This window comes from Mustelus asterias, chromosome 23, assembly GCF_964213995.1.
Source record: "Mustelus asterias chromosome 23, sMusAst1.hap1.1, whole genome shotgun sequence".
NCBI lineage: Eukaryota > Metazoa > Chordata > Chondrichthyes > Carcharhiniformes > Triakidae > Mustelus > Mustelus asterias.
This window is the reverse complement of record NC_135823.1, coordinates 47,495,565-47,522,104: the sequence shown is the minus strand read 5'-3', so window position 1 is coordinate 47,522,104 and position 26,540 is coordinate 47,495,565. Positions and strand designations below refer to the sequence as shown.

The 26,540-nt window shown below is 44.6% G+C and overlaps 1 protein-coding gene across 2 annotated transcripts in view; it reads right to left on the bottom strand.

The window, feature by feature from the left end:
• The window catches only part of ift140 (intraflagellar transport 140 homolog (Chlamydomonas)), a 118,283-nt gene that overhangs the window by 75,689 nt on the left and 16,054 nt on the right, over positions 1-26,540 (bottom strand). For both annotated transcript variants that reach the window (XM_078240449.1, XM_078240450.1), the window contains exons 8-15: positions 20,916-21,022; positions 18,476-18,624; positions 17,427-17,630; positions 15,452-15,524; positions 14,240-14,331; positions 12,318-12,445; positions 4,061-4,178; positions 2,173-2,309 (exon numbers count right to left, since the gene is read on the bottom strand). In XM_078240449.1, the coding sequence (XP_078096575.1) occupies positions 2,173-2,309; positions 4,061-4,178; positions 12,318-12,445; positions 14,240-14,331; positions 15,452-15,524; positions 17,427-17,630; positions 18,476-18,624; positions 20,916-21,022 (1,008 nt within the window). The remainder of the gene's footprint in view (positions 1-2,172; positions 2,310-4,060; positions 4,179-12,317; positions 12,446-14,239; positions 14,332-15,451; positions 15,525-17,426; positions 17,631-18,475; positions 18,625-20,915; positions 21,023-26,540) is intronic.

Below are 26,540 nucleotides of genomic sequence, written 5' to 3'. Positions count from 1 at the left end.
ACAATTTGAACTAAAGGCTGACAATTCCCCAGGATCTGATTGTCTGTATCCTTGGGTCTTAAAAATGTGACTGCTGAGACAGTAAATGCATTGATTGTAATTTTCCAAAATTCCCTAGATTCTAGAAAGGTCCCATCGGATTGGTCAATAGCGAATGTAACTCTTCTATTCAAGAAAGGAGTGAGACAGAAAGTAGGAAACTACAGGCCAGTTAGTCTCACAATTGTCACAGGGAAAATGCTAGAAACTTGTTAAGGAGGCTATGGCTATTAGAAAGTCTTAATGTAATCAGGCAGAGTCAACACGGTTTTGATAAAGGAAAAGACAGTTCTTTGCGGAAGTAACAAGCAACGTGGATAATGGGAAGCAGTTGGTAGGGATAAATGGATCTTTTTTGGGTTGGCAAGATAACAAGTGGAGTACCACAGAGATCACTGCTGGGGCTTCAACTATTTACAATTTATAGCAATGAGTCGGAAGAAGGGACCGATTGTATGACTGTCAAATTTGCTGATGACAAAATGATAGGTAGGAGAATAATTGTGAAGAGGGCAAAAGGTGTCTGCAAAGGAATATAGATAGGTTAAGTGAGTAGGCACAAATTTGGCAGATGGAGTATAAAATGAGAAAATGTGAACTTGTCCACTTTGCCAAGTAGAATAAAAAGGCAACATAATAGCCAAATAGGAAGAATCAAAAGAACTCAGGTGACGCGGAGATGCCAGTGTTACAGCTGTACTGGAACAGCTTGACTAGGGGCAGAGCTGGTTCTGTAATCCAAGTCTCCAGTATTATTGCCAGAATTTTGTCAGGGCCTTTACAGTATCCAGTATATTCAGCCATTTCTTGATATCATGTGGAATGAATTGAATTGGCTGAAGACTAGCATTTGTGATGCTGGGGACTCAGGAGGAGGCTGAGGTGGATTATCCACTTGGTACTTCTGGCTGAAGATGGCTGCAAATGATTCTTGTCTTTGCACTGATATGCTGGGAGGATGCGAATATTTGTGGAGCTTCCTCTTCCAGTTGTCAATGTCTTATTAATGACACTGTTAAGGTCCAATGGTAAACACATTGTTAAATGGCAATTTTGTTGTTAAACAGATGATGAGTATTTGTGAACCTATAAATGAGGACCCCCAGCAGGCTTTCCTTACCCTGTGGGCACGGGGTTGTTTTATTGACCTCTTAAAACATTCAACCAAAATGTGGTTAAAGCATCCTTGGTGATTCGTTTTTGTTTGTCACAGTAGCTTTTTAATGGGCTGCTCTTTAAATTTGTCCTTAGTTTGTTAATTTGCCTCTAACTTCCTTAGATGTAAAAGTGTAAAAATGGGGACACTCAGCACTTTCAAGGCCTTCCATGCCAGGTGGGTGCTTTATTGACACTTTTGATGTTTTCAAGTTTTCTTTGTGAATTGATTTTGTTTGTTGCAGTTGCCCTTTAAGGGGCTGCTCTCTTAATTTGTCCCTTAATTTGGTTTGCTTGGTTGTTTAGAAGAGTATAAATGGAGACAACCCCTCCCTCCATTGACTTCTAATTTGTGTTCAATTGTTTCTCTTTAATTTGTGTTAACTGTTTGTTCAATTAAAAAGTAAAAATAGATGCGTAGTAAAGTAATGCAAAGTAAAAACTATGAAGACAGGGTTATTAAATATTTTTAAGGCTGAGTTAGATTGATTCTTGATTGATAAGAGAATAAAAGGCTAATTGGGATAAACAAGAAAGCAGAGTTGAAGTCACAATCAGCCATTATCTTTTCAAATGGTAGAGCAGGCTTGAGGGACCACATGGCTTTTTCCTCCTAATTCAAAAGTTTGCATGTAGTTAATGGCAAGTTACTCAGTTGCATCAAACAAAAGGTCCAGCTTCGTTTGGTGTTCTCTCCTCTACCCAATGAGCTGTTGCTTTTTAATCACTATCTCCCTGCTCTTGACTTCCCCCTTAAATACCCAGCCTCATTACTTCCTGCTTTTGCTTTCAAAAGCCTCCCAAAACCTGAACATATCAGTGTTTCTTTCTCTCTTTCACCCCGTTAAGTTCCACTTTTCTGCTCAAAGATCGCTCAGTATGAGGCACACTATTGAAATGTAATTTTTCTGTTGCTTTAAGCTGCCTTAGCAACCATAATGGATCCCTCTCATTCAGTAGCAAACTCAACTTACTCACTTTTCCATTTCACTCTCTTCTGCACGAGGCATAGAACAGCTTTCACTGCTTGGTCGTCCAGTTTCAAAGTCAAAGTAATTCAGAGTATCCATTTCCACATCATAGAAAAAGACCCTGGAGTCTGGGGTTCCATTCAGCTTGAGGGAAAACACCCAAACATTTCATAAGTATCCCAATAACAACACAATACAGGATAATTAAACATCAATAAAATAGAAGGAACACAAGCTGAGCAGCACTTTTCCCACACATTGCTATGAGAATTGAAATTCAGTAGAACAGGCCAATGGATTAATCAGCTGTTTGAGGATGGAGTCTGCTAGACGGACGTGAACCAAAGCAGGCTCACTCCAATTATAACCTCAAAATGAATTTTGCCCTGCCTCCCTGTGCACATTCCCATTGAAATGTGGTGCAGGGCCACAGCATCTCAAGTCCCCCGTTCACCCTGCTCCCCAGTTTGGGGAGAATCGGACTATAATTAAGCTAAAGTGAATACTTGTTTTTTTTATATATATATTGTGACAACTGAAGCCCAGTTCCACTGCTTGGATTACTTGCAGTCCTGAATCTGTAAAGAGCCAACTTGTTCCACTATCACAACACAATATTACTTGTATAAACAAGCTTAATGAAACTCAAGGGATTAGCAGGAAGTGTTGGACTTAACTGTTCATCATCCTGAATCTTTAGAGAAGCCACGCAGACCTATGCATTTAAATAGGAACATTACACTTTCCTTGATCGAACACACGAGAGACTCTAAAAGCAAGTGCCTGAAATATCAGGAAGTCACATAGAAACATGGCTGGATACTCCATTAACAGTGACTAATGAACGTCTTATGTTAGAATAAAAACATTATCAAATTGATGTTCTGCTGCGTAATTGTTCATGGAATGTGTATTCAGTGGAAGCAGGTGGGGCCTGTTGGGGTTCTTTAGCTTTGGTTATAGTCCATTTGGGAGAAATGACTTGGAAGGCAACAGGAAGTCAACTATTCTTCCCTCGTAAGTGACTATGACCTATCCTCAGGCAAAACACAATGAACAGACAGATCAGCATTGTTCTTGGAACTCAACAGAATATTTTTGTTGCAGCAATAGTGTTGACCCAGCGATCAGATGATTACACACAATGCTGTAGAATGGGCCCAAGTATCACCTTTGTTGCACCTCTCTGTACCCTTCTCAAAGGTAATATGACCCTTCTATTCTTAAGTGTCTAAAGCTGCTTACACCAGGTGTCTTTTAAATAATACAATTTTGTATTTGTGTTACTTCTCTGTTTTCGTTTAGTTGACTGAAAGGTAAATATTGGCCAGGACACCAGGGATAAATCTCCAGCTCTTCTTCAGAATAGTGCCATAGAATCTTTTAGATCCACCTAAGAGCACAGATAGGGCCTCCATTTAACACTGTATCTGAAAGATGGCACCTTCAACAATGCAATATTCTGCTAAAGTGTCAGCCTTGATTTTTGTGCCCAAGTCCTGGAATGGGACTTAAATCTACAACCATCTGATTTCAAGGCAAGAATGCTACTCACTGAACCACAGCTGACAGTACTGCAGTAAATGGTCAATGTAGACCGTTTTTTGAAATCTTAAAGAAGGGGTTGATTAGCTCATATTTAAATATATTGCAATAGGAGTGATAGTGGGTCAGGAATGGGCTTACAGTGCTGTAGTCATGTCTCTGACCCACTCCCCATGAGTGCAGCAACCAGGTGGCAGCACAGAGTGTGGAATTGCCTTTATGCTAACAATATGATGGAATTAAAACCTGGCACCTCTAAACTCATGATAGAATGCCACTGAAAAAACATGTTTCACCATTACCATTGCCAGCCCAGCTGCATAGGAAAGTCTATTTGGAGCTTCACTTACTCTGTTGATGAGAATGCTGACGTTATTACCATTGGAGCTGCACTTCACAGATGCAATACGCCCCAGATTGGGGACATGCTCTGCCATGTTTTTAGCATTACAGTGAGGCTTTGCTTCCCTGCAGAACAGAAGGATCATCAGGTTAGGCCAGTGTCAGGATACTGATACTAATTTGTTTCCAGAACAATGAAGCCTGAAGAATAGACAAAACAAGTAGTATCTGTTTCATCAGTTTCCCCCAGTTGCTGAAAACCACCAGCAGTAATCATACACACAAAGGAAATAATCTTCTCTGAAACCTCTTCTCATGTAATTGTTATGTTCATTTGTTTAAGACAGGCAAGATGATCCATCACACCATGTACTGCATGATAAGATCACTTCTCCAACAGATGGAAAACTCATGGAATTTCCATCTGCAGGAATGGTCCAGGTGAGAGTACCTAGATGCTAGTTTCCAGAAAGATAAACAGGTCACTTTGGGTTGAAGTCACTGCAAAATGATGAGTCCAATGAATAAACTTGAGATAAAAGCAAAATACTGCGAATGCTGGAATCTGAAACAAAAACAGAAAATGCTGAAAAATCTCCGCAGGTCTGACAGCTTCTGTGGAGAGAGAATAGAACTAATGTTTCGAGTCTGGATAACCCTTCATCAGCTCTGACGAAGGGTCATTCAGACTCGAAACATTGTTTCTATTCTCTCTCCACAAATGCTGTCAAACCTGCTAAGATTTTCCTGCATTTTCTGTTTTTGGATCAAACTTGAGACCTCTGAAGAATCCCCTGCTCTTTTCCCAGCAGTGCCATGGGATCTTTATCATCCATTTCAGAATTCAGATGGGCTCTCATTTTAACATCTCAACCAACAGCACTTCCGAGACTATAGCTCTCCCTGAGTACTACATTGGATTACGTGCTCAAGTTTCTAGAGTTTGAATTTATAGCTTCCTCACTTAAGAGGGATGAGTGCCACCTTCTGAACCACAACAAAGTATTTTTGTTTACAATTCTCTCTTACCCTAAAGGTACTGATATTTGCCAAGTTCCATGACATCAAACTATTTTCTAGCACATTGTTCAAGTGAGAGGCAAGACACTGAGTGTCACAAATTATTCAAACAGAAGCAGTGCTCTGCCCAAGTCTAATCATGTGCTCAATAAGAAAAACTTGCATTATAGAGTAGTTTTAATGGGGGGCTTTAATTACCCGAATGTAGATGGGGACAGTAAAGGGTGGAGATGGGAAAAAGTTCCTAGATTGCGTTCAGGAAAATTTTCTACAGCAGTAGTCCAACCAAAAAGAATGCATTGTCGGACCTGGATCTTGGAAATTAGGTGAGCCAAGTTGATCAAGTGTTAGTGGGGGAAAAATTAGGAGACAGTGATCATTGTATTGTAATGTATTGGGATGATGATAGAAAAGGAAAACAAGCAATCCGGAGTAAAAATAATTAACTGGGAAAAAACCAACTTCAATGGGGCAAGGACGGAGCTGGGCCTGTTAGACTGGAATGAAAGGTTAGTAGACAAAACTGTAGCAAAACAATGGGCTACCTACAGTACAGGTATGGCCTGGATACAGTCTAGGTATAGTCCCTTAAAAGGGAAAGGTAGGGCAACAAATCTAGAGCTCCCTGGATGAAAAAGGAGATAGAAATTAAGATAGGAAGAAGTGTGTTTAAGGCAGGCATCAAGTAGAACCAGGAGGGATACAGAAGGTTCAGAGGAGAGGTGAAAAGGTTCATGAGAGACGTGAAGAGGGATTAAGTGAAAAGACTGGCAGCCAACATAAAGAGGAATCCTAAAATCTTCTATAAGCATATAAATAGTAAAAGGAGTAATGTCGATTAGAGATCTAAAAGGGAATTAATACATGGAAACAGGGGGCATTAGCTTCTACCCAAGACACAGTGACAGATGAGGAAATTCTGTCCCTAGAAGTGTTCAAAATTGATAAGGAGGAAGTGTTGGATTGGCAGTTGGTACTGAAAGTTGACAGGGCACTTGGACTGGATGAGATGCATCCAGAGATGTTGAAGGAAGTGAGAATCAAAATTGCAGGGGCGCTGGCCATTATCTTCCAGTCTTCTCTAGACTCTGTGGAGGTGCCGGAGGTGTGGAGAATTGCAAATGTTACGCCCTTGTTCAAAAATGTTGTAAGGATAGCTCCAGCAATTACAAGCCAGTCAGTTTTACATTGTCTAGAAACAATTATTTAGAATAGAATTAGTAGTTACATGGAAAAATGTGGGTTGATTAGGAAGAGCCAATCATAGATTTATAAAGGGGAAATCGTGTTTAACTAACTTGCTGGAGTTTTTGAGGAGGTAACAGAAAGGGTTGATGAGGCTAATGCTGTTGCTATGGTGTACATGGAGCTTCAGAATGCATTTGATACAGTACCACACAACAGACATGCGAGAAAAGTTATAGCTCATGGAATAAAAGCAACAGTAGCAACGTGAATACTAAATTGGCCGGATACTGGCAAGCAGAGAGTAGTGGTCAATGGATATTTTTTGGACTGGAGGAAGATTTGTAGTGGTGTTCCCCTGGGGTTGGTATTGGGGTAAACACAGTAAGAAGTCTCACAACACCAGGTTAAAGTCCAACAGGTTTATTTGGTAGCAAAAGCCACTAGCTTTCGGAGCGCTGCCCCTTCGTCAGGTAAGTGGGAGTTCTGTTCACAAACAGGGCATATAAAGACACAAACTCAATTTACAAAATAATGGTTGGAATGCGAGACTTTACAGGTGATCAAGTCTTAAAGGTACAGACAATGTGAGTGGAGAGTGGGTTAAGCACAGGTTAAAGAGATGTGTATTGTCTCCAGACAGGACAGTTAGTGAGATTTTGCAAGCCCAGGCAAGTCGTGGGGGTTACAGATAGTGTGCCATGAACCCAAGATCCCGGTTGAGGCCGTCCTCACGTGTGCGGAACTTGGCTATCAGTCTCTGCTCAGCGAACTTGGTATTGGGACCCTTGCTTTTCCTGATATATATTAATGATCTAGATCTTGATGTGCTGGGAACAATTTCCAAGTTTGCGATGACACAAAACTTGGAAGTATTATAAACTGTGAAGAGAACAGTTTTGAGCTTCAGAAGGGCATGTACAAGTTGGTGGAGTGGGCAGATAGTTAACAGATGCAGTTCAATGTGGAGAAATGTGAGTGATGCTTTTTGGTAGGAAGTACATGGAGAGACAATATAAGATAAGGGGTGCAGGAGAAGAGGGACTTGGGTATATATGTGCATATCTCATTGAAAGTGGCAGGACAGGTAGAGAGGGTAGTTAATAAAGTGTATATTATTCTGGGCTTTATTAATAGGGACATAGAGTATAACAGCAATTAGGTTATTCTGATCTTATACAAGCTACTAGTTAGACCACGCTGTAGAGATGTCGGTGTTGAACTGGGGTAGGCATAATAAGAAGTCACCCAACACCAGGTTAAGGTCCAACAGGTTTATTTGGTAGCACAAACTTTCGGAGTGCTGCTCCTTCATCAGGTGAGTGCAGGATTTGGTTCACAAACAGGGTATATATAGACAAACTCAATTACAAGATAATGGTTGGAATGCGAGTCTTAACAGGTAATCAAGTCTTTACAGGTACAGACAATGTGAGTGGAGAGAGGGTTAAATACAGTTTAAAGAGGTGTGAATTGTCTCAAGCCAGGCTTGCAAAATCTCACTAACTGTCCTGGCTTGAGACAATTCACACCTCTTTAAACTGTATTTAACCCTCTCTCCACTCACATTGTCTGTACCTGTAAAGACTTGATTACCTGTTAAGACTCGCATTCCAACCATTATCTTTGAATTGAGTTTGTGTCTATATATACCCTGTTTGTGAACCAAATCCTGCACTCACCTGATGAAGGAGCAGCACTCCGAAAGTTTGTGCTACCAAATAAACCTGTTGGAATTTAACCTGGTGTGAGATTTCTTACTGTAGTTAGACCACAGCTAGAATATTGTGTACAGTTCTGGGCGCCACACTATAGGAAGGATGTAAATGCATCAGACAGAGTGCAGAAGAGGTTTACAAGAATGGTTCCGGGGATGAGAAACTTCAGTTATAAGAATCAATTGGAGAGGTTGAGACTGTTCTCCTTGGAGACAAGAAGGCTAAGAGGAGATTTGATAGAGATGATCAAAATCATGAAGGGACTGGATAGAGTAGATAGGAGAAACTGTTCCCGCTTGCAAAAGGATCAAGAACGAGAGGGCACAGATTTAAAGTGATTTGCAAAAGAAGCAAATGTGATGTGAGAAAAACCTTTTTCATACAACAAATGATACAGGTCTGGAATGCACTTCCTGGAAGTGTGGTGGAGGCAGGTTCAGTCGAAGCATTCAAGAGGAGATTAGATGAGTACTTGAATAGAAACAATGTGCTAGAATATGGGGAAGAGGCAGGGAAATGGCACTAAGCCATAACCTCATTTGGAGAGCTGGTGCAAACACGATGGGCCGAATGGCCTCCTCTGCGTCGTAACAGTTCTGTGACTCTTTGATAGAGACCTTTCACAACCTCAGGACATCGTACAATTTTTACAGCTAACTATTATTGAAGTGTAGTCAGTGTTGTAACATAAGGTGTCGATTATGATTTCACATCGTGGAATAAAACTTGAACCAATCTTACATCAAAGATAAATCACTACCCACTGAGCCACAGAGGGACAGATGTAGAATGTTTCTATTGTTTCTGTCTGCTTAACTGTAGTGCAAGATGCATTTTAAACAGCCCCTAATCCTCAAAATCATCAATGTAACCCCAAAGATGTATGGGTTAGATGGATTAGCCATGGTAAATGTGTGAGGCTACAGGGATAAGGTGGGCAAGATACTCTGTCAGCGACTCAATGGGCCGAATGACCTTCTTCTGCACTGTAGCGATTCTATGATAGCCAATGATCTTAGAGATGTCCAGAGCTTGTGAACTTTAATCAGAGTGCTTCCCGCCAGCACCCTCTAGTGTGTGAGGTGATTAATGTCAATGGTCCAGTAGTTAAATATGTTCAAGTATAGCATCAGTGATGCTGTGTGTAATGATATTCTGAATAACTTCCAAGGTAGCGGCGTTGTTTAGCAATAAAAGACACTGGCTCAATAATTATTGTAATAGAATAATATCACTGTGTGGCTCAATACTAAAACAAAAACAAAACAACAGGGATCAATAAGCACTTTAAAAAGACGTGGATTACAAACTGGAATGAAGTCACACGGATGATCCCAGGAATGGTAGGCCTGACATACGATGAACGTCTGAGGATCGTGGGATTATATTCATTGGAGTTTAGGAGGTTGAGGGGAGATCTAATAGAAACTTACAAGATAATGAACGGCTTAGATAGGATGGACGTAGGGAAGTTGTTTCCATTAGCAGGGGAGACTAGGACGCGGGGGCACAGCCTTAGAATAAAAGGGAGTCACTTTAGAACAGAGATGAGGAGAAATTTCTTCAGCCAGAGAGTGGTGGGTCTGTGGAATTCATTGCCACAGAGGGCTGTGGAGGCCGAGACGTTGAGCGTCTTCAAGACAGAAATTGATAAATTCTTGATTTCTCGAGGAATTAAGGGCTATGGAGAGAGCGCGGGTAAATGGAGTTGAAATCAACCATGATTGAATGGTGGAGTGGACTCGATGGGCCGAATGGCCTTACTTCCGCTCCTATGTCTTATGGTCTTATGGTCTTAAGTCCAAATTTGTGAAATACATCATCCTTGTATCGTTGCATGATAATGTTATCCTCATTTTGGAGTGCAACACTGAAATAAAGAGGAAGTTGTATTGCTTTGATATTAACCTTCAAAAATAACAGTCCAGAGGTATCTTTCCATTAATTTGATCAAGGTTCTTCACATGGAGCCGTATACGAAGCAGGAAATTACGGGCCTGATTTTACCATTTTCATTCTAAGTGCTGAATCTGGGCGCAACTCAGATCCGACTTGGAAATCTGCTTTCAGGCGCCCCCATACACACTTTGCCTGAAAAAAAATTTGCAGGTCCCATTCGCGCTGTGGGTGGGGCTTAGCGCGTCCAAAATGACTGGAGCTCTGAACTGCGCATGCACAGTTAGAAAAGAAATTTGAAAAAGCACGCCCTTGTCAGGTCGCTCCCGGGCTGCAGAAAGCTCGGAAAGCGGCCCGGGAGCTTGAAGCGGGAGCGATGGCCCCCATAGACATCACTGTCCCCCTTACCCACCCCCCCCTCCGCTACCCAGATTCATCGCGACCCTCTGCCCCCTTCACCCCCACTGATCGCCCGCAGAGTGGCAATGGACCCCCTTACCCGCCCCCCCCCTGCCTGCCCACCAGAGATCCATCAGCCCCCCCCCCCCCACCAGTGAGCGATCAGGCCTCCCCACCCATTTCCCCCCCCCACCCCTGAGAATGATCTCGCCTCACTCCCCCCCATAGAAAATGATCTGGCCTCACTCCCCCCCCCACCCCAGAGAACGACCAGGCCTCACTACCCCCCCCCCCCCTCCCCCAGAGAATGATCTGGCCTCACTCCCCCCCCTCCCCACCCCAGAGAACGATCTGGCCTCACTCCTCCCCCCTCCCCCCCCAGAGAATGATCTGGCCTCACTTCCCGCCCCCCCTTCCCCCCCCCCCAGAGAATGATCTAGCCTCACTCCCCCCCGCGCCCCCCAAGAGAATGATCTGGCCTCACTACCCTCCCCCTCCCAAGAGAATGATCTGGCCTCACTTCCCGCCCCCCCCCCTTCCCCCCCCAGAGAATGATCTAGCCTCACTCCCCCCTGCCCCCCCCAAGAGAATGATCTGGCCTCACTGCGCCCCTCCCCCCACTCCCCAGAGGAACATCTGACCAGCCTCCTCTTCCCAGCCCAGCCCCTCACCAGAGAATGATCTGACCCGCCTTCCCCCCCCCCCCCACCACCAGACAACGATCGGCCCTCCCCTCCCCCCACCCACCAGACAACGATCGGCCCTCCCCTCCCCCCCCCACCAGACAATGATCGGCCCTCCCCTTCCCCCGTTCCCCCCCCCACCAGACAATGATCAGCCCTCCCCCCCCCCACACCACCAGACAACGATCAGCCCTCCCCCCACCCCCGAACGGGACCACGGTCTGGCCTCACTCCCCTCCGCACCCCCCCCCCTCAACCAGAGAATGATCTGACCCGCCTCCCTCCCCCCACCGCCGATCTGAGTCAGAGAGCCGGTGGAAGCGCTGAACTCGCCTCTTCAGCAGCTGGAGCACCCGATTCAGACTTTTATTCAGCATGTTTATTTCGACGCGATTTTGGATTGGTGAACGCAATGGTAAACGGGGAAATGCTGATAAAGTTGGGCAGGCAGTTCATTAATTCAATTTAAATGCATGCAAATCATTTAAATCACTGTTGCACCCGTTTTGGGTGCGAATCGGATCGCGGCCATTCCTGGGTCTCAGTAAAGTGGCCATCTGCGCGGACGCAGGCGCAGATCGCGTCAATGGCCTCACACCCGACTTTACCACGTTTTCGTGCCCGAAAACGGGCGCGACACAATGGTAAAATAGGGCCCTACTTTTTCAGTGTGGTTCATTTGATATATCTGACAAACTTGGCTTATTGTTGTGTTCTATCTTACTTCCTAATTCCAGCTTTATTCTTTTTTATTTTGAGCAGCATTTTCTATTGTTCACCAAAGCAGTAACCTCAATATAGGTGTGTGATTTCATGATATCATTTCAAATACTCCTTTCAGGTGAAGCAGCGTTTCACTTGCACCTTCTTCAATTTGATCCACTGTATTTGTTGCTCCCAATGCAGTTTCCTCTACGCTGGGGTGACTAAATGCAGACTGGGTGACTGCTTTACACCTTCAGTCCGTCCACAAGCATTACCCCAACGCCTGCCATTTCAACTCAGCATCTTGCTCTCATGCCCACATGTCCGCCCTCAGCCTGCTGCAAAGCCCCAGTGGTGCCCAATGCAAAATGGAAGAAAAACACTTAATCTTTTTGAGATTTTCCAACATTTTACTGTTTTTGTATATAATTAATTATATTTCTATCCTCTTCAGTTCTGTGGAAGTTGTTTTTAAATTTATTAGTGTCACAAGTAGGCTAATAAAAAAAAAACTTCCAGCATCACACGGGCTCAAAACATTAATTCTGTTTCTCTCCATAGATGAGTTTATCCAGCGTTTTCTGATTTTATTTCATGGGAGGCCTTTTGGTTCAACCCTACAAATAGGTTTATTCAAGTATCAGGATTGTGTACAATACCTGCGGGAAAGATCAAAGACCTTCACATGTGCTGTGTCTGTCCCCACCACCAGGAAGTTCCCACAGATGTGAAGGTGACATGGGTTTCCTTCTGTCTCACTGAACACGAGCAGCTGCTTGACTGTACCCTGAAAGGAAGAACACACTCAAGGCTCACAGTCAGCACCAAGCATCGCACCATGATAATACAGCAGTCATTCCAAGCAAAGCGCTGATGCAGAAAGTAACCTCCAAATATATTTTTCAAAATGAATTTGGAAGAATGTGGACATTAGCTTCCTGGATCTTTTTACCTTTTCTTCTTTAGAATTTTCTGCTCTTTTATCTTGTATTGCACAACCACATCCACACCCCCCCGCACCCCCATTGCTTTGAGGGTGTCTAAGTAGGTTTTTGGTAATGTGTCCAGGATACTAAACTCTGGTCTGTGAATTATTTTTAAACTTCTGGATTTTTTTTTCATTTCCACTGGATCTCTCTCCAGCCCTCAATTAATGGCAGAACATCACAGACCTTGTCCTGGTTTTAAACCATAAAGCACAGTTCATTGTCAATGAACTCATCTTCCAACGTACATTTATTTCAAGTAGAAATTTCACTTTCCAATTCCTCAAAGGGGAAAGAACAAAGAGGCACAATCTATAGAATATTCCACTATAAGCAATCTTTATAAACACAGTCTACTTCCTGTTGTCTGTATTATCAGCTGCACAACTTAGGTAAATCTGTCTGTGAAGATTTAACACTGCTCAACAGCTCCAGTCAATTTGGTCTTTTTTTATATATCTTTTTGACTGGTTGCTGAAGCTCATTAGAAATTCACAGTTGCCAGAATCATTTAAAGAAAGATCTGTGTCTTTATTCTCTCCATCTGTGCCATACAATGTAGCCAATGTGTTCTATCCACCATTTTCCCTGAATGGGAAACTTTCAGGGTTCTATGTGTTCAGTCAGGAGATGCTCCTACGCTGACTTCACCACATCTTCTGCTGCTGTGGCTCAGGCAAGGACAACTCACAGTTTCAAAACCAAAAATGTCAGATCATACTGGGGTTCCACCTGAATTCCATGCGTCCACTTGTCGCAGATGTGACTGATCAGCAAATAGGGCGGGAAAGTTGTCCAATTTTCCACCACCCCAATCCCACCGCTCTTCTCTGACTGCAGTAACTTCACCACCACTAGAAGGGCACTGAATAAAGGACCTCTCTGTTCTGTCTGGTTGAGTACCACGTCATGTAGCTGGTTTATCCACTCAACCAATACTGTGATTCAGTTTGAGGTCAGGTTGAAATACATCTGCATTTAGGGTGCAGTACGGTACAACTAACAGTTAAGAGTCAATCCTTGGTTGTCTAAGCTTCCAAAACAGAAACTGGAAGGAGGTCCAGCTGATAAAGTAGCCACTCACCCTGCCTTTTAAAATAAACAAGACCGTCTGATCTTTCTGTTCAATACAGCACGGTGTTGCAATATGCTGGACCAAATCTTTTTGAACATTTCTAATCATACTACCTTTGGGTTGCTTTACTAAATTGTTTTTTGACAGCTGAGTAGCAGGACCTGTGGTTTATACAAGTTGTCAAAAGTGACAACCATCAGCTATAAAAGCCACATTTATAACAGCAAGTACAAAGCTAATTAAGCAGCTATTGAGTTTATTTCTGCACAGTCTGAATTCCAGCATATAATGAAGAAAATTGATTTGTGGTGAGAATAGCAGTGCAGAATGCAAACAAGAACTCTTCAAAGCAAATGCTTCTTACAATATGTCCCACAGCACAAACTGCTTCCAAGCTCAATTTAGAAAATAATTCATTAGGAGGTCCATCTAGAAAGACAATGTGAACATTGGATCTGCAGCCAATTACTCCTGGAGTAACATATCACTGATGCTGAAGGCAATTAAGACTTCCACTTACCTGCAGGGTGCGAACCTGTACACGGTTTGGCTCGACAGTGTAAATGCTCTCTTCATGGACAGCCAAAACACAGGAATCACAGGGAAATGAGCCTGGATGAAAACCCAGACTGCACATTATTGTCAATGGTAGGAACATAGGAAATAAAACAGTGAAAGAGATATGGGAGGCAAAGTGAGCCATGTAGCATTCTACCGATAGAACCCCCATGACCACAGACTCCATTAATGCCCCCAGACGCCATGGGTGGAATTTTACAAGATTATTTCTAAGTGTCCAGGAGAGTTCCAGATCTGTTTTTTTGGGTGGGTTTTCACGCCCAATCTTACTTACTCTGTCTCTGAAAAGTTGGCTCGTCAGTCTCTAGCCAGGGAGGCTGTGGGTGGGGCTTAACTCGCCAGGCAGCCTGTAGAGGGAGGTATTGCGCACATGCAGGCCTTTAATACTGCATGCGCATTTGCAGTGGCAGGGGTCTGACAGACAGAAAGCGAACTGTCAGGCCCCTGCTACTGCAGGTAGCCTCAACAACCCCCCCCCCCCCGCCACCTTCCCCCCGCAATTGCAGGGGCCCGCAGCCCGAGACACAATCCCAGCTGGCCCCTCACCGCCCAGACCAATCGCGGCCCCCCCCTCCCTCCTTCACCAATTGCAGGCAGAGTGGCAGTGGGACCCCCTCCCTCCTCCACCAATCACAGGCAGAGTGGCAGCAGCCCCCCTCCCTCTCTCACCGATTGCAGACAGAGTGGCAGTGGGTCTCCCCACCCCCGTTGGCCCTGCCCCCACAGGCCCCGCCCCTTGGCACTGCCCAGTGGGGATTTCCCAGGTGCCAGGCTGGCACTGCCTAAGGGGCACCCCCGCCTTGCACTCGGCTCCCCGGGGGGGCTTCAAGAGCCTCCGGTTCCACAGGCGAGGCCAACGTGATTGGTCCCCGATCATGGGGAGCAGGTGTTTTCCTCGCCGGAGAGAACTTCTCCCAGCGAGGCCATAAAGGCAAACGAGCCCAGATAATTGAGCACAGGCTCACTAAACACTATTTTAATAAATCAGTCAGACCGGTGAGAGGCCGACTGCACCAGAAATCCGGGTGTCATAAAATCGCGACAGGCCAAAAACGGCCACCAGTCGTGCTAGCCGCTTTACGCCCGAAACTCATTACCCACTTTTAATATCGCAACTGCTCGATTTCAACTGAAAAAGCTAATGATATTTTACCTGCATTTCTCAGTGATGGCCCAAATGGTTCAAAAACAGTTGTGTGTTTTCCATTCCATACCACTATTGTTTCCTACAAAAATAAGGAGTAGAGGTTTCATTCAGTGCTTGGCTCTCCAAATCAGGACTGATCAACACACTCATAATTTGAATCATGATCCAACATTAAACTGCTCCATGGCACACTCTAAATCCTCCAAGTGGCCAATAGTTTGTGAACAGCACATTTTTAAAACTCCAATTCAACTGCGGAGTGGAGTATTATTCTCAAAATCATACAGACCTCGCAAAACTTTATTAAAAGCAGACACTAAAAACAGAACAGTAATGAGACATGTGCTTGGCCATTGCCATGCATGTCCACAGGGCTCCATCCCAGGAACAAAGAATCTTTACTCTACAATGTCCTGAATGCCTCCACAAGGTGCCTTTCAATTCACAGAATTTTCCACAAACAACATGCTCTGATCACAGGCACCTTTTAATTGTGTGTGTGTGTAGGGCTCAAATTTCCCAACATGTAGTAATGAATGACCATGTATTCATTGCATCAAACCAAAATATATATTTAAATAAAGCAAAATGTGAAACAAATGAGAGTATTATCATGTTAGAGAACCCTAACAGCAACAGGTATCTGTGTTGGCACATATTGGGTGGAATTCTATGAGAATGATTCTAAGTGTCCAGCTGGCGTGAAAATGGAAGAGTTCCTGATCCATTTTTTGGGTTTTCACGCCCAATCTTACGTACTTAGTCATTGAAAAACTGGTGTAGACTGTTTCTAGCTGCTGCAGGCAGTAGGCTGGGCTTAATTCATCATGATGTGGAGATGCCGGCGTTGGACTGGGGTAAGCACAGTAAGAAGTCTCACAACACCAGGTTAAAGTCCAACAGGTTTATTTGGTAGCAAATACCATAAGCTTTCGGAGCACAGCTCCTTCGTCTGACGAAGGTGTGCTCCGAAAGCTTATGGTATTTGCTACCAAATAAACCTGTTGGACTTTAACCTGGTGTTGTGAGACTTCTTACTGTGCTTAATTCATCAGCCAGCCTGCAGAGGGAGCTACTGCGCATGTGCAGGCCTCTGATGCTGCACATGCACAATTTCAGCAGCAGCGGTCTGACAGACAGAGAAAGAGAGAGAGAGAGCTGTCAGGACCCTAATGCTGCGGCCAGCCTCCCCCCGCCCCTGCGATCGCGGGACCCGCAGCTGATCGCGAGCCCCACAACACATGAACATCTAGCCCCCACCTCCAACCCCGCCACTGCCCAGACCGATCGTGCCCCCCATCTCCCCGATTTGATTGCATTGCAGAGTGGCAGCAGGGACCCCCCGATCCGATCCCGTTGGAGAGTGGCAGTGGGCCCCCTTCTCCACCCCAATCAGGCTGCCCCCTTCATGCTCTGCCACTTTCATGCCCCACCCCCATAGGCCCTGCCCCAGCGCTTGCCGATGGGCAGTGCTAAGGTGCCCGGTGAGCATTGCCCAGGTGCCAGACTGGCACTATTCAAGGGGCACCCCCTCTCACCTGTCCTCGGCCTCCCCGGGGCCTCAATGGCCTCCAGATCTATCAGTGACGCCAAAATGACTGATCCCCATTCATGGGGAGCAGGTGTTTACCTCGCCGGAGATAACATCTCCTGGCAAGGCCATAAAGGCAAGTGAGCCCAGACGATTGAGTGCGGGCTCACTAAACATATGTAAATCAGTATTTAAATATGTTTAAATAAATTATTCAGCCTCTTGCCCATTTCTGACGAGAGGCTGACCTCGCCGGAAGTCCGGCTCTGGTAAAATCACGCGAGCCGCGAAATCAGGCGTGATCCAGATTCTCGGCTCTCGTACGATTTTACCCAGCGATGGGAAGGGCGAGCCGGCAAAATTCTGCTCATTGACTTTCCTCTGCCGGTTTCAAGGATATACAAACAGGTCAATTTCATGTGAAATGATACATGTGTTTCAAACACTTACCTTGGTGACATAAACCCCTTTAACATGCATGTCTGTACGGAGCATCTGCTGGTTTCCAGAGGAGAAGGAGGTAAGGTTCAGTTGGTTGGGAGCCACCTGCATGGCTGCTACTTGTTGGTTGTAATGAGCAGACATCACCTGCTCACTAAGGATAAGGACCGTGCCAGCACTGATCACAGACAGAAGATTCTTACTGGAGCCCCACTAAACAAACACCAGATACACATAGGTTACCAAAGGCAGCAATAATCAGACAACTCTTACTTTCTCCACTTAGAACAAATAGGTTCCAGTGTCACATGTGATACATATATCATGGAATTCAACACACCTTTGCAAAGTAAATACACTATAAATAATGTCTGGTGTACCAGAGGGTGCAATAGAACAAGTGCAACACAGCAAACGCACTACCAACTATGCAACATACAGACGGACCAGGAGTTTTGCAACCAGTCATCTGATAGTTTCCTGTTTCTTTGTTCCACCATGAGGAGCTAAGTGATGGGAATAACCTTAAGTTACTCTCTCTCCCTTCTCCACCAACAGCAACAGAAACACTGCTTGAAACCATCTGTTTGGTGGGGTTTATCAGTTTAATTTGAAAACTGAATATATCGGTTCTATAGTACGTAGGCGCAGACCTGTAGACATTCCCATTTCTCCACACTTCACAATTGGAGAACCTTTCTCAGCAAGATGTGGATCTGAAATCTTTAGGAGCCATAATGAGATGACTCCACTCACCTTTTTCAGACATGTTCTGCAAAAAACCATCAACATTTTCTTGCCCACTAAAATCTCATCATGGTGTGAAAAATCCATTTGATAAATATATTTTTTGAATATACATTTGGGGAGAAGATACATGTAAGTGCACCGACAATATGGGCACTGGAAATAGTGACTGAAATAACCAGTAGCCGTTAAACACAAGTCAGTGAGCTGTGGAAGACTAGGTCCATTGCTCTTGTACAGAAAGTTAAATGTGTTGTGTGCAACTGTTTGTAAGAATGAGTCACAGTGAATATGTTCTTCACCTTCATTACCTTGATCTGTATGATATTTCCTTCAAGATCAATCGGAGCTTGCAGTTTCCATTGGTCTTTTCCCTCTATTTTGCAACCACTCAAACTGTTGACTAGAGTCTTTCGCCACAAAGCAACCTGTCCCTTACTGGTTCCAGCTGCTATGATACCTAGGAGCGAAGTTATTCATTCAATCAGATCCCTCGTACAGTAAGCGTGAATTACTTATGGGGCCCTGTTTTACCATTTTGATTCTAAGTACTGGGCGGACTTGAAACTGGGGGTGTTTCAGATCCGACTTTTAGCCCCGTTCTCAGGCGCCTGCATATGCACTCTGCCTGAATAAATATCAGCGATTCCGAATTGCGCTGCACAAGCCTGTGGGCGGGGCTTAATGCACCCAAAACCCTGTAGCCTCCAACTGCACAGGAGCAGAAAAAAGTGATAGAATGCCACATCGCTCCCGGGCCGGATAATGCGTCCCCACAGACATTGCCCCAACCCCACAACATTACTGACCCACTTATTCCCCCCCCACCCACCCGCCACCAAACTGATTGTGGCCCCCTCCCCCCCCCACCAATCTCAGGCAGCGTACCAGTGGACACCCCCTTCCCCCTCACTGATCTCAGGCAGAGTGGCAGTGGACCCACCCCCCATCCCACCCCAACTCCCCGATCTCAAGCAGAGAGCCGTTGGTCGCTTGGCACTTACGTCCTCACTGGCTGGAGCACCCGAATCGGACTTTTGTAGAGCATGTCTGTTTCACGCTGAATCTGGATGGGCAAACGCGATGGTGAAGTGCCGATAAGATTGGGCGTGCAGCCCATTAAGTCAATTTAAATGCATGCAAATGCATTTAAATGGCCGTTGCGCCTGTTTCGGCACAATCCTGATCGCGGCCATTTTCAGGCCTTGGTAAAGGGGGAACCGGCGCGGAGGTTGGTGTGGATTGCGCTACTCGCCTCACGCCTGACTTTACCAAGTTTTCACGCCCAAAAACGATGGTAAAATTGGGCCCATGGTTTCCTAAATCAGCCACCAATTTTACTTGTCAACATTTATGTTAAAAAGCAATACTTTGTGAGAGTGGGCAAATATACTACCCAACATGATATCAAGTCTTACAAACCTGTGAGTTTCCATCTTGAATCAATGATTGATGAAGTGCAGTAATGCAGTGCACTACAATTGATATCAGAATATCCAAGCTCGAGAGGGACAAGTTCTCATTAATATTAATTATTGAGAGAGAAACTAAGTTTATGTTTCAGGTCAATGACAATGGCTGGAATTCTCTGACCTCGTTTGCAGCTGGGATAATCCGGTCCCGCTGCTGTGAATAGAGATTTGGCTGAGCGCCAAATTCTGCATTCTCGCTAGCAGCAGCAACTGAGTGTGCGAGACTGCAGAATTCTGGCCAATGGGTTATAGGAATTTTTTAAAAATTAATTTGTGTGTTCTGGCAAGCTCAGCATTTATTGTTCATCCTTCATTGTTCTGAGTGGGTGGTGGTCAACCTCCTCCATCTACCCCTGCAGTAAGCATTGTGTTCCCACTGTGCTGCTACGAAGGGAGTTCCAGAATTTTTACTGAACAATAATGAAGTAGCAGTGATTTATTTCCAAGTCAGGATGTCATGTGGCTTGGAAGGGGACTTGTAGGTTGTGGTGTACCCATGTGTTTGCTTGTTTTCCGAAGTGGCAGGTCGTGGGTTTGGAAAGTGCTGTCAAAACAGCTGAATCCAAGCATCGACAGCAAAAGGAATGTGTGGCAAACTGGGCATCCACCCACACACTACTCCAACTAGTGCCTGCCCCACCTCTGACAGAGACTGTAGGTCACGTATTGGACTCCTATGTCACATGAGAACTAATCTTAGCTCGGAAGCAAGTCATCCTCACCCCTGAGGGACTGCCTAAGAGAGAAGAGAGTTGTCCATTTCATTCATTTAGCAAACACTGTCAGCAGCAAATGAAGAGGGCACTCAATACAGCCACCTCTGCCACATTGTGTTAACTTGAGGTTTTTACAATTACTAGGTTCTTCCTCGAGGCTTTTCACAACCTGATTGATGCCCTGTAACTGTATAACTGAAAGAAGAAATCTTTTTATTAAAGTGTTTCGATCTCACTGAGGATTCTTCAGGCCAATCCACATCCAAAATCCTGCTCTGAAAACTTCCCATTTTTTGAAAGCTGTGACAAATTGCTGAGGAAATCCACAATATTCCAAATGAACTGTAAAACAAGTCAATTTGTCCTACCTCCCGATGTCAATGGATCCTTAAAAAATACCAGGATCTCGATTTACATCTTGGCCAAAATCTAATCAGTTCTCCCTTGGGCCATAATTATTCTTTAAAGTTTTTTTTAAGGGCTGTATAGTTTGTGGATTTTCATTATCAAAAGTTCAAGGCAATGAGGAGAAAGTAGAAAACGAGAGCAAGACACAGACCTACCTTTATTTTCAGAGTATGAGATGCAATTTATGATTTCTCCAGTGCTAAACCCCAGTTGTTCATCTAGTGTTAAAGTGTAATTCTCATCTTTGTCCAAATCCCAGAGCCTGATGGAAACAGCACAAAGTTAATGTCAGATCACTTCATCCTGCCTTTCTCAAAGTAGGTACATTAAAAGATGCCACAAGCTCCATTACACAGTGCAGTTTAAAGGCGTGACTTACATCAAGCATCTAAAGGTTGTCGGTAAAGTTTTTCAAAAGATAAAACTGTCACAAAACTGTGACTTATGATTCAATACGTGCACATTAACTGGGAGAGGATCCAAATTTCATGAGTCTGGTCAATAAAATGACACACAGGACATCAGTAAATAAAAGTTATCAATTATAGGTCTGATTGAAAAAACTCTTCACCTTAACATACCAAGAGTGAAATATTAGGCAGATACTGCAAGTGTAACAAATTAAATGACAGTCTTAAAAAATGAATATCATACAAGTTGCGGACTGTGAACTAGGACCCAAGGACAAAACTGCAAACTGTTAGTTAAGTCTCAGAGATTGGAAAAACAATGTGGGATTGCCATTTGCTATGACAACCAAATGGTCCAAAAGATAACACAGGCATGCAATACTATCTTCGAATCTCCCTAGCTTGAGAGAATAAATTAAGAATGGATAGGGAGGATAATTGATATCCACAAGTCAGACACAAGTTGTTATGTTAAGAACAAATTATGGCCAGTGATAAATCAGACTAGATAGCATGTACGAGCCTTTACACTGATTGGATATTATAATCAAGCAGATATGCACAGATTGTAATTGGTTAGTTGTATTCGTACCTTATGCATGATGGTACCTAATCGATAGTTGTGAATGGATATAGATAACGTCAATGCAAATGTACATCTCTGGTTGGTGTATGTTAATTACTTGTAATTGAATCTGGAAGTATATCTGTCTGTGTGATGCCGTATTCAGGACTCTTGGCTGTGCCAGCAGCTGGCATTCTGCAGCGCTAGCTATAGCTTGTAATAAAGGCCGATTTTAAAATGCTGAAACTTGTCTGGTCACTTAAAGGGAACAAAGTCTGTCAGCAGCTGGACGGCTAATTTTGCCCCACAACAAATATAATGTTTTCAAAATTAGTTTCATCCCATTGCCATCAAATCTACTGCACAGTAGTTTGATTGCAGATCTGACCATAATCACTATAGGGGCACATTATAGAAACATCGAAAAATAGGCGCAGGAGTAGGCCATTCAGCCCTTCAAGCCTGCACCACCATTCAATATGACCATGGTTGATCATGCACTTTCAGTATCCCACTCCCGCTTTCTTGATCCCTTTGGCCACAAGGGCCATGTCCAGCTCCCTCTAGAACGTATCTAATGAACTGGCTCCAACAGCTTTCTGTGGTAGAGAATTCCACAGGTTCACAACTCTGAGTGAAGAAGTTCTTCCTCATCTTGGTCTTGAATAGCTTACCTCTTATTTTTAGACTGTGAACCCTTAGTGCTGCACTTCCCCAACATGGGAGCATTCTTCCCACATCTAGCCTGTCCAGTCCCATCAGGATTTTATTTGTTTCTATGAGATCCCCTCTCATTCTTCTAAATTCCAATGAGTACAAGCCCAGTCAACCTAGTCTTTCTTCATATGTCAGTCCTGCCATTCCAGTCTGGTGAACCTTCGCTGGACTCCCTCAATTGCAAGAATGTCCTTCCTCAGACTAGGAAACCAAAACTGCATGCAATACTCAAGGTGTGGCCTCACCAAGACTCTGTATAACTGCAGCAAGACATCCTTACTCCTATAATCAAGTCCTCTTGGTATGAAGGCCAGCATGCCATTAGCTTTCTTCACCATCTGCTGTACGTGCATGCAACCTTCAGTGACTGTTCCACCATACACCATGATCACGTTGCACTTCCCCTTTTCCTAACTGCCACCATTCAGATAATAATCTTCCTTCCTGTTTTTGCCACCAAAGTGGATAACCTCACATTTATCCACATAACGTTGCATTTGCCAAGTATTTGCCCACTCAGCCAGCCTGTCCAAGTCACCCTACAGCCTCTTAGCATCCTCCTCACAGAAACCACTGTCTCACCTGATGAAGGGCAGCGCTCCGAAAGCTCGTGCTACCAAATAAAGCTGTTGGACTTTAACCTGGTGTGGTGAGACTTCTTACTGTGCTTACCCCAGTCCAACGCCGGCATCTCCACATAACTTCTGAATGAACAAATTTCCTGGCATTGTTATGAAAATATGGAATCAGCAAGTTATGAGAATTGTGCTACCCTTCAACACCTTGGCATTCACAGAAAAAGCTAAAAAAAAACCAAAATTTATGTCAAAAACAGGGGGAAACTGTAGAGTGCCACATTGGAACTTACACCTTTACCTTCATATGGTGAGCTACCCATTCTTGTTTAAATAAACAGTGGTTTATTATCATGGAGACTTATTCCTTGTGAAGAATGCATTTCTGCTTCAAGGAATCCTCAGTAATAGTCAGCTTCTTTTCATGAAGTGAATTAGTTTGACGTTCATTCTCACCTACTCTTAAAAAAAGTATAATTTGCTTTGTTTACATTAATCTTATGAAAAGCAAAAGTAGCCTTTTTTGTTATTTGTAGGTTCCTCACCAACAAAATTAATCTCCAGGGATATAACCCAATGATGTGAGCACTGGCTGACAAGAACAGGAAACTTGAGAAACTCGGCATCACCACCAGCAGCAACCAAGTCTCCCCTGGTACCATAGTAGAAAACAGTACCACTGCAGGGAAGTCTATTGTCAACTTGTCGGACTACACACTTCAACCAGATGAAATGGAAGTTCTCAGCCGAGGGCTCAATTTCCGCCCCACCACCAAAATAGACCCCATCAGTCTTGCAGCAGACACAGAGGAATTCATCAGGCGAATGAGGCTGCGGGAGTTCTTCCACAAACCCTAAGAGGCCAACAGCGAACACAATGAGACAGCCAATGAACCGGAACAGCCGACAGAGAGATCCGCGGTGCAGCGACCGAAGAGCAGAGAGTCGAACTGGACTCCTCTGGAAGGCTGCTGCCCTCGACTCAACATATATGCCCAAGCTGTCAGGAGGTGCGTCAATACCAGATTTATCAGCCGCACTCACAAGGCAGCCCCGAACGTCACCCCAGCACGACGCAGCGCCATCCGTGCTCTCAAGACCAACCACAACATCGTCATCAAACCAGCAGACAAAGGAAGGGCCACCATCATACTGAACAGAACGGATTACTGCAAAGAAGTGTACCGACAACTGAACAACGAGGAACACTACAGACAGTTACCCGCAGATCCGACCAAAGAACACACCCGTCAACTCAACAGACTGATCAAGACCTTTGATCCGGACCTTCAGAGCACCCTCCGTGCTCTCATCCCACGTTCTCCCCGCGTTGGAGATCTCTACTGCCTCCAGAAGATACACAAGGCCAACACACCCAGCCGTCCCATCGTATTGGGCAATGGGACCCTGTGCAAGAACCTCTCCGGCTACGTCGAGGGCATCCTGAAACCCATTGTACAAAGAACCCCCAGCTTTTGTCACAACACTATGGACTTCCTACAGAAACTCAGCACACATGGTGCAGTTGAACCAGGAGCACTCCCTGTCACAAAAGATGACTCGGCACTCTACACCTGCATCCCCTACGATGATGGCATTGCTGCATCTGCCTCAGTACTCAATGCCGCCAACTGCCAATCTCCAGATGCAATTTTACAACTCATCCGCTTCATCCTGGACCACAATGTCTTCACCTTCAGCAACCAGTTCTTCATCCAGACACACGGAACAGCCATGGGGACCAAATGCGCACCTCAATATGCCAACATCTTCATGCACAGGTTCGTTCAAGACCTCTTCACCACACAGGACCTTCAACCGATACTATACACTAGATACATCGATGACATTTTCTTCCTTTGGACTCATGGTGAACAATCACTGAAACACCTATATGATGACATCAACAAGTTCTATCCCACTATCAGACTCACCATGGACTACTCTCTGGAATTGGTTGCATTCTTGGACACACGCATCTCCATCAAGGACTATCACCTCAGCACTCCACTGTCCCGCAAGCCCACGGATAACCTCACGATGCTCCACTTCTCCAGCTTCCATCCTAAACACATTAAAGAAGCCATCCCCTATGAACAAGCCCTCCATGTACACAGGATCTGCTCAGATGAGAAGGATCGCAACAGACACCTCCAGACGCTGAAAGATGCCCTCACAAGAACAGGATATGGCGCTCAACTCATCGATCGATAGTTCCGACGCGCCACAGCGAAAAGCCGCACCGACCTCCTCAGAAGACAAACACGGGACATGGCGGACAGAGTACCCTTTGTCGTCCTGTACTTCCCCGGAGCGGAAAAGCTACAACATCTTCTCCGGAGCCTTCAACATGTCATTGATGAAGACGAACATCTCGCCAAGGCCATTCCCAGGCCCCCACTTTTTGCCTTCAAACAACCGCACAACCTCAATCAGACCATTGTCTGCAGCAAACTACCCAGCCTTCAGGAGAACAATGACCACGACACCACACAACCCTGCCACAGCAACCTCTGCAAGACGTGCTGGATCATCGACACAGATGCCATCATCTCACGTAAGAACACCATCCACCAGGTACACGGTACATACACTTGCAACTCGGCCAACGAGGTCTACCTGATACGCTGTAGGAAAGGATGTCCCAAGGCATGGTACATTGGGGAGACCATGCAGACGCTAGAACAATGGATGAATGAACACCTCTCGACAATCACCAGGCAGGAGTCTTCTCTTCCTGTTGGGGAACACTTCAGCAGTCTCGGGCATTCAGCCTCTGATCTTCGGGTAAGCGTTCTCCAAGGCGGCCTTCACGACAACGCAGAATCGTTGAGCAGAAACTGTTAGCCAAGATCCGCAGCCATGAGGACGGCCTCAACCGGGATCTTGGGTTCATGTCACACTATCTGTAACCCCCACGACTTGCCTGGGCTTGCAAAATCTCACTAACTGTCCTGGCTGGAGATAATACACATCTCTTTAACCCGTGCTTAACCCTCTCTCCACTCACATTGTCTGTACCTTTAAGACTTGATTACCTGTAAAGACTCGCATTCCAACCATTATTTTGTAAATTGAGTTTGTCTTTATATGCCCTGTTTGTGAACAGAACTCCCACTCACCTGACGAAGGAGAAGCGCGCTGAAAACTAGTGACTTGTGCTACCAAATAAACCTGTTGGACTTTAACCTGGTGTTGTGAGACTTCTTACTGACATATTAACTTACAGGGTAGAATGGTGGGTGAAATATATACTAGGTGGGGATAGTAAAACGGGGAAGTGTACATTGGCTTTGGGGATGGGGGGGGGGAAGAGCAGTGGGGAACAATCAGATCTCTGGTCTCTTGAAGTTAGGCTTGTGATTTTAGAATGAGTGCTAGATTGGGCTTCCTCCCACTCTGCCCCTACATATATATATATCATTTCTAAATGAAGAAAGACTCACAATTTTACTAAAATAATTTTAGATAGGTTGAGAACCAAAAAGCAAATTGATTCCAATCTTCTCAATT